This window comes from Vidua macroura, chromosome 1, assembly GCF_024509145.1.
Source record: "Vidua macroura isolate BioBank_ID:100142 chromosome 1, ASM2450914v1, whole genome shotgun sequence".
In the NCBI taxonomy this organism is placed as follows: domain Eukaryota; kingdom Metazoa; phylum Chordata; class Aves; order Passeriformes; family Viduidae; genus Vidua; species Vidua macroura.
Genome location: NC_071571.1, coordinates 140,771,889 through 140,779,926, shown reverse-complemented (window position 1 = coordinate 140,779,926; position 8,038 = coordinate 140,771,889). Strand labels below are relative to the sequence as shown.

Below are 8,038 nucleotides of genomic sequence, written 5' to 3'. Positions count from 1 at the left end.
CAGGCTGATTTTGTGAGACTGAAGTGTTGCATGACCCAATGAAATACTTTGTTAGTTGTTCAGACCCAAATATGAACTCTGAATTGTGTAATTATTCCTCACCACGACCACTATATTTCAGGGCACACTAACCTTAGTTACATCATCCTATCTCCCAGGCTAACTTACTTTGAAAAAAACCTCCTTTCTAATATGTACCCCACAAATTATTCATCCTTCCCTGTAGCAAGGCACTGCATGACTTTTAAGGCAGCGATTAGGATGAGCTGCATGAACACAATAAATCATCTTTTGTTTTTAGGAGTCTGCAGATCCTTTTTCCTTCCCATTGCTTTTTGCTGTTAAAGGCTGGTAGTTTAAGAAAGACAACTTTAGGAAAAATATTTTGAATCACATAAAGTTTATTTACTTAGTAAAGTTATATTACAGTATGTACAGTTTCTATTTACATATACACCTTTCTAAGAAATGAAGCACCAAATGATACAGTTAATATTTTAGAGGAATTTACAGATATATTATTTTTGCATCCAAATAGTTATATCTACAGACACATGTGGATTAGAATCAAATTCTTATACAACACTGACTTCAGCTGGTTTTGGATTAGGCTGCTAGTGAAGTTACCAAAGAGAAATTTAATTGCTGCTATCAACTTGCAGCTATCAGCTACCAACTTGCTGTGCTTCAGGATAAGAGATCTTACCCTATGTCATTTCCAGGGCTATGTGCAATCTTAATCCTCAGAGTCAGAAGGTACTTTATAAGCCACAAGAATGTAACACTTCCATCAGTAAGATTTTTACTGTCATCAAAAAACAGAGTTTCATTAAACAGAAAAAAGAACACTGCTGGAGTGTTTATATGTGGTATGGAAAGTGAAGTTAAGAGCCTGGAAGCTTATGTGATGCAGTATCATTCCTCAAGGAATACATTTACTCTCAAGAAGCCCAGTCTTACATGCACTGAAACTTGCTGCATGATCCCCTTAACTCAAGGGGAAAGTCTAGCTGTTGGCTTTGTAATCTTTATGCCACCATCAAGAAAAAAAGAAGGCCCTGTCCAAGGTATAAAATTTCCTTCAAGTGAATAAAAGACATTTGGAGGGGGCAAATGGAAAATGAGGTATTTAATAAACTATGGGGGTAAAAAAACACCTAGCTTGAAAGACCATTCTGAAAAATATTTTAAAAGTTTCATATATGCAATTGTTACATTCACCTGATTGTAGGTCAAGTTTTGTATAAACTGCTTATACTTTCTGCACTGTCTAACTCATGCTTTTCATAATTTTGCTTCACTAGACGTGGGATCTAATGGCTGGAAGAAAACAACGTTACTCTGAGGACAGTTGTTGTGACAGACACAGGTGTTGATCAACATCATTGGCTTTTTTAGGGTTTTGCCCTGGGGGCAGCGGAACTCGACCTGGATGGTTTTGGTGCTGTGTGGGGTGCAGCAGCGCCCGTCGCTGCAGAGGCCGCAGTAACGGGGTCTGTACGTCTGCACGCTCGTGCAGTTCATGTGCTCGTAGCGAACAGCTCTCACGGACTTCTTCGTCCGGATACATTTCTTCCCTTTCTAAGAGAAAGATGAAGAGACAACAGATATATCACTGCATAGGACAGACAGCATTTAACAACTGACATGCAAAGATATAGGTCTATCTATCAAATTTAAATTTGTTGTCTTTATTCATTCAACAGCAAGAAGACTCTGAAATTGCTTCAGTAGTTACCTACAGGTGACACCTGCAAGATCTGCTCTTTGACACCAGCATGTTACTGGACCAGTAATGAAAGACAAATAATTAAAATCCACTCTTTTCATCTGAGAAAAGTCCAGTCTACATTCATTAAGAAACTATACTCTACTGAAAAACTTCTCAGGCTAGTGTAGTTCCATCAGAGAATCAGCAAGTCAAATGAGCAAGTTACAGGATTAGGTTCAGGGGGAAAAAATTGGGTAAAATGAACTGAAAAAGTCATCACCCATTCCTGTGACTCAAGGCACAACCAGCTCTAGATATGTTATTTTTAACAAATGATTGACTAACTTGTCCTTGGAAGTCTTCAATGACAGCGACTCCATATCTGCCCCAGACAACCCCAAGAGTTCACTATTCTTACTGCCTAGTACATTTTCATTCATGTCTTAATTCTCAGTCTAAACTCTCAATTTGTTGTTATATCCTCCATGGACTCAAAACAGGCTGCAATATCCGAATACAGATTTGAGAACACATCTCTCTTCCCTTGCATTCAGGAGAAGTTCGGTTCTATCTGGTTTTCCCTAGATGAACATGTTTTCTAGACCTCTGATCATTCTTGTTATCTCTTCAACTCCTCCAACATGTTTCATCTCCTTTATAAAACACAGTATTTAAAACTGTAGAGACTGTTCAGCAAAGGCCTTAGAAATGCTTTCCAACACTCAAAACATTACATAAATTGATGGGCCTCTTACCTAGCTACATGTCATTCTCCCTGACAGAAACACTTGCATAATGTGTAGAAGTATAAAAGTGTTCTCTCTTAGATATATATATATATATATATTTTTTTTTTACATCAGAAATGTCAGTATTGGGTCTGCTTTGGGAAAAAAAAAATGTCATAAGGATTAAGATAACATTTAATTTAATCAAGCAGACATTTCACATATTTCTTTGCTGTTCCAGATGCTCAATAGACTAGAACTCTGATATATCCATTCTGTAGCACTGCATCAACTCTGATGTACAGGGTACAAGTAGTAGAGTTTCATTTGTGGGAGAAGTTAGACTGTGCGAACTGTCAAGCTGCACATGCAGTACATGTATGTGATCCATCTGGGATGACTTAAATTATCATAGAATCATAGACCAGTTTGGGTTGAAAAGGACCTTTAAAGGTTATCCCATCCAACGCCCTGCAATGGGACATCTTCCACTAGATCAGGCTGTTGAGAGCACTGTCCAGTCTAACCTTGAGCATTTTTGGGAATGTGGCACTGACCACCTCCCTGGGCAACCTGTTCCAGTGGCTCACCAACCTCATGGTACAAAATTTCTTCCTTATATCTAGTCTGAATCTACCTCTTTTTGTTTAAAACCATTAGCCCTTGTAACAGGCCCTACTAGAAGTCTGTCCCCACCTTTCTTGTAGGCCCCCTTTAAGTACTGCAAGGGGCTGTAGGGTCTCCCCAGAGCCTCCTCTCCTCCAAATTAAACAACTCCAACTCTCTCAGCTTTACCTCATAGGGGAGGTGCTCCAGTACTTGGTGGCTCTTCTCTGGATTAACTCCAGGAAGTCCATGTCTTTCCTGAGGGCCCCAGAGCTGGACACAGTGCTCTGGGGGGGTGTCACCAGAATAGAGCAGAGGGGCAGAATCACCTCCCTTGGCCTGCTGGAGGTCAGCATAAAGCTACTGAGCAAACACAGCAAGTCTAATGCTTTACCAAGACCACTCAGCTTGCTGCACTTGTGCTAAAAGGTGCATTTATGTACAGTTGCATCTGGACTGTTGTAGACTGTAATATTGCAACCTTGGAATGAGAGCTGAAGAGCTGCCTTGCCTCACTCTCTGCAGCATACCTTATCAGATGACTCTTCATTTTCACAAGGTCTTATCATGCAAAGCCGTGTCTGTTTCACCATTTCACACTGTTGATTCCTGTTTGTAACACGGGTGGAAAAGCCCATTCCACAGCTCGTGGAACAAGCACTCCATTCTGTTGTCTGCTCAATACAATTGGCACTTGAATCTGACACAGTCCCGAGTGTGGCCTCTTGCCTGTAGGCTGGAGACAAAACCCCACAGAACTTTATTACAAGAAAAACTCACATGAAACCTCAATATCTAATTGAGCTCTATCAAATCTGGAAGGAACATGTGAGACAAAACAAGGTTCAAAATCCATGCTTTTGACAGGATTTAGAAATTTGAAAAGCTGTCTTTTTAGGAATCCTGAGTAGCAACTTCCTACATCTAAAAAAAAGCCCCAAAGCAGAAAGATGCATATCAGTGTAATCAGCAAAGCATTTAGATTCTGTTCGCTCAAGTCCACAGCTGGAAGAATTACTGCTGACTTTTAAATCAGTTTAGAACCGTAACAGATTTTTATTCTTCACTCTTTCTAAAGGAAATATGTCACAAATTGGTTCTAAAGCTATGTCATAAAAATATTTATATTAGGTATGACTTGAGAGAGGCTGAATTTTTTATCTAAACTAATAAACGGAATGGAATGAAAGTCCTTTTACTCCTGAGAGTCATAAAGTCACGCCATCTTGTCAATTATTGACAGCCTACAGCTAGGGTGATGGTGGGGAGGCAGGAGAGAAGCCATTTCCAGGAGCTATCACAGGTACTTGGCCACATCTGACCATTACCCTGCCCTCCTGGCAGTGTAAAGCTGCACTGTGCAAATATTGCTGAGGCACAGTTTGGTTCACTGATTAGCACAGGAGCAAACAGGAGGAGACAATACAACTGAGCCCTCAGTCACAGCTCTTGCTGTTAAGCTCCTCTACAACGGCCTTCCTGCCTTTTGAATGGCAAAGATCCAAAAAAGGTGGCCTCCCAAGAGGGATGGCCATTGCCAAAAGAATGCAGACAATTCATCTGTAGGCATCTTATGGATTAGCCTGTCACCATCAGACAAATCAAAGAAAAGGAAAGGTAATAGAAAAGTGTCAAACCTCTTGTTTTTACCTTATGTGTTTTACAACTAACACTTCATAGCACACTGAAAAGCTACTCCAGCTTTTCTTCCTCAATCCTTTCTCACTTGTTTTTAAAATGGATTAGCTGAGTTTTGGCATAACTAACTGCCCAAGATCACAAAGAGCAGTGACTGGAAGAGAATGCAGTGCCCTCCACTCTCAGAAGAAAGTTACGAAAATTCATGTTGAACTAAGAGTATAATTTAAAGGGGATGGAGACATAATTCAGTACAAAAAATGAAAATAGGGAAAAACTGAAAAAGGGGAAAATATTATCTAGCTTTTTTTAAAAGCCTGAGTTCTGCACTTTGGAACGGGTTGAGTTTTCTTATAAATCCATTCATTGTGTTTATAACCACTGCCTCTACAAGTACTCTGTAATGTACTTTTTTAATGTAACTTTTTAATGCCATCAATAAACATGAGCACTTTATCACAGACAGGCTGGAATTCACTGGCATTTAACTACCATGCTGACCACTCGTAGGAGCTGCAGAATTCAGTGGGGAGAAAGTCTCTTGTAGACTAAACTGTTATAATAGTATATATGTTGTAACATATTCTTGCAGAGCAACTAGCAAGACTGCAGCTTTTTTTTTTTTTTTTTTTTTTTTTTTTTTTCCCTTGGTGTGGGAATGTTTGGAGGATTAGGACCTTGTCCTTGTTTTCTTCTGGTCACAGAACCAATGTGTACCAGATAAACAGAAATTTAAAAATTGGGAACTACATTAATTAACTTTTAAAACTGCAACGCATATTCATCCTCTGAATCTTTCTTCTACCTGATGAGCTCTGCCTTTATTCATAACTACTAGTATACTCGTCGCTCTATGTCAGAAAAAGACCTGACCATACAAGCAGTATGCCTTAGATCTGGCAATCCTGTGGATATTTCCACGATGATATCACCTCCTGCTCACAATGACTACCATAAGTAATTTTAGTTTCCTTACCAGCCATAGCAAACCCTCCCAAAATCACTTCATCTTCAGGGTCGCAGACCCACTTCTCACAGCACTCTCCAGGGACTTCGACTTTTCTGGGGAAGGGGCAGTCGGGGCCGGGGAGCAGCAGGTCCAGGTTGCAGCGGGGCAGGCAGCCGATCTGGCCATCGCGGCAGGTGCACTGGTACTTGCAGCTGGGCTGGAACGTCTCTCCATTGCGATAAATCATCCCATCAAACACGCAGTTGTCTCCCTCCAGCACTAGTGGGAAAAGGGGAGACAATTCGCAGAGGCAGAGGGCACTCGGACAGTCCCCGGCCCTCCCAGCCCCTCGGCGGCCGCACCGGCACCTCCCGCAGCATCGGGGGCAGCGCCGGTGGTGCTGAGGATCGGCCCCTTCGCCGGAGGGCAGGCGGGAGAACCGCGGGGTAGCGACACCCGCGGTGGACCCCGCGGCGGCCGCGGCCCCGGGAGGGTCTCCCCGCCGCCCCGCGAGGGCCGCCGCATGCGGGGACGTCCCGCCGCCGCCACCTACCCATGCAGATGCCGGCGGCCGCGCCGTCCTCGGGGCCGCGGTCGCAGTAGAGGCCGCTGCTCTCGTCGCAGGGCAGCAGCGCGGAGCAGCGCTCGCCGCGCTGCCGGGCGCACACCAGGCAGCAGGAGCAGCCGTCCAGCACGGCGGGCACGCCCGGGGCGCAGCGCGGCGGCTCGGCCGGGCAGCGCCCGCCGCACGAACGGGGACACGCCGGCTCCCGGCCGCTCACCTGCGGGGACAGAGCGGCCCCGGGGGCCGGGTCACGGGGCCGGACCGGCCGCCCGTTCCCCCCGGCCGCCTGCCCCGACGGGCGCCCCGCACTTGCCTCGCACGGCCGGAGGAGCAGCAGCAGCAGCAGCAGGGCGGGCAGGTGCTGCCCGCCGCCCGTCGCCATGGTCCCGGCCGCCGTCTGCCCGCCGCCCACTCGGCTCTGCCGGCAGAGCCATTGCAGCCGCTTTTATAGAGGCGGTCGGGGACCCCCCTCCGCCACCACCCCCGCACGGCGGGCACCGCGGGCCGGAGGCGGAGAGCTGGAGCGGGAGAGCTGGAGCCCGGCCGGGCCCTCCGCTCCCCCCGCCCCCTCCGCCACCTGCCCCGGCGGCGCCGAGCCGCTGCCCTGCCCTGCCCGGCGCCGGGCGCGACCCCTCTGCCGGCGGCGGTGCACGGAGCGGGGACCGGAGCCCCGGGGGCAGAGCCGGCCCCTGCCCGGGGGTACGGCTGGCCCAGTGCTACCCAGTGCCCTCGAGGGGGCTGCCGCCCTCAGGCGGTCCCTAGGGCCCCCTCCCGTCCCGTGTGCCCGCAGCGTCCATCCCCGGGCCGCACGCCGACGGGGCTCGGTGCTGCCTCGCAGCTCTGCGCGGCTGCTCCGCGCTCTCGGGCACCGCCAGCGTGGCTGGGCAGTGCTTGGCGCTGGAGACCAGCCACCCCAAAGCCAAACGCCTCTCGGGGCTACACTGCTCCTGGCCCCGGCGTTGAAGTGTTTTGAGCTTGGTGGGCACTGAACTCTTCACTTTCAAGTCATGGGCACTGTTCTTTACTAGAGAGGTGCAGGTGTATCAGCTGATGAGAGACAGATGTTGCATAGGGAGTCCTCCCTGCTCTGTGCAACTCAGTGCGTTGGAGTGGTCACAGACTATTCAATTCCTACATGGTGTGTGCAACCGCAGGGGATACAGAGCCAACAGGCCTGGCCTCAGGAATGCTTTGTAGAAGTAACTCCAGTGCTCTGTGCTGTTATTTTAGCATGTGCAGGACAGATTTAAGGCCAAGTGTAAGCGAGACTAAATCTGTTAACGGGTTTTACTCAGCAGGAATTGCCTTCTGCCTAAGGCAGGCCTTCTTGGGTCTATACAGATATCCTATACAGATATTCTTTATCTTTAGTTGTCTGAGATAGATAATATACACTGGATTCTGTTATGGCTTGTTAAAGAGAAAATATTTGAAAAGTAAACAAAACTTGTTGACATGCTAGTGAAAACAAGATGTCTTTTAAGTTTAAGACATGACTGACACAAGTATTACTCATGAATTCACAAGGCTACTGTAGCTCTATACCAAAGCAAAGCACAACACCAGAAATGGCAAGACAGAAGTTGGTTTGGACAAAAGTGACCATTGCTTTCTTGATGCTGAGTGGCAACAGCAGGATTTCTGGAAAAGCCTGGCGTTCTGGGGAAAGATTTCACTGGTGCAGGAACATGTAATCTCTGGCCCTTCATTTTCTCAGGCACAAACAGCATGACCAGCCAAGGGGAAAATTGGATTGTTCAAACATTATTAGCAGCTTTGGTATGAGTTTGAGGTTATTTAAGTCATCCACTGCCTAACAGGTCATTTTGCCTTCCTCGTCT

At 46.6% G+C, this 8,038-nt stretch overlaps 1 protein-coding gene across 1 annotated transcript; it reads right to left on the bottom strand.

Annotated features, from left to right (window-relative positions):
• Positions 1-399: 399 nt before the first annotated feature.
• On the bottom strand, positions 400-6,579 carry CCN3 (cellular communication network factor 3). The gene is made up of 5 exons (XM_053982059.1): positions 6,511-6,579; positions 6,186-6,414; positions 5,660-5,911; positions 3,576-3,781; positions 400-1,581 (listed from the first exon to the last, which is right to left on the bottom strand). The coding sequence occupies exons 1-5, from the start codon at positions 6,577-6,579 to the stop codon at positions 1,285-1,287; spliced, it is 1,053 nt and encodes a 350-aa protein (XP_053838034.1). The 3' UTR covers positions 400-1,284.
• Between the last annotated feature and the right edge of the window lie 1,459 nt (positions 6,580-8,038).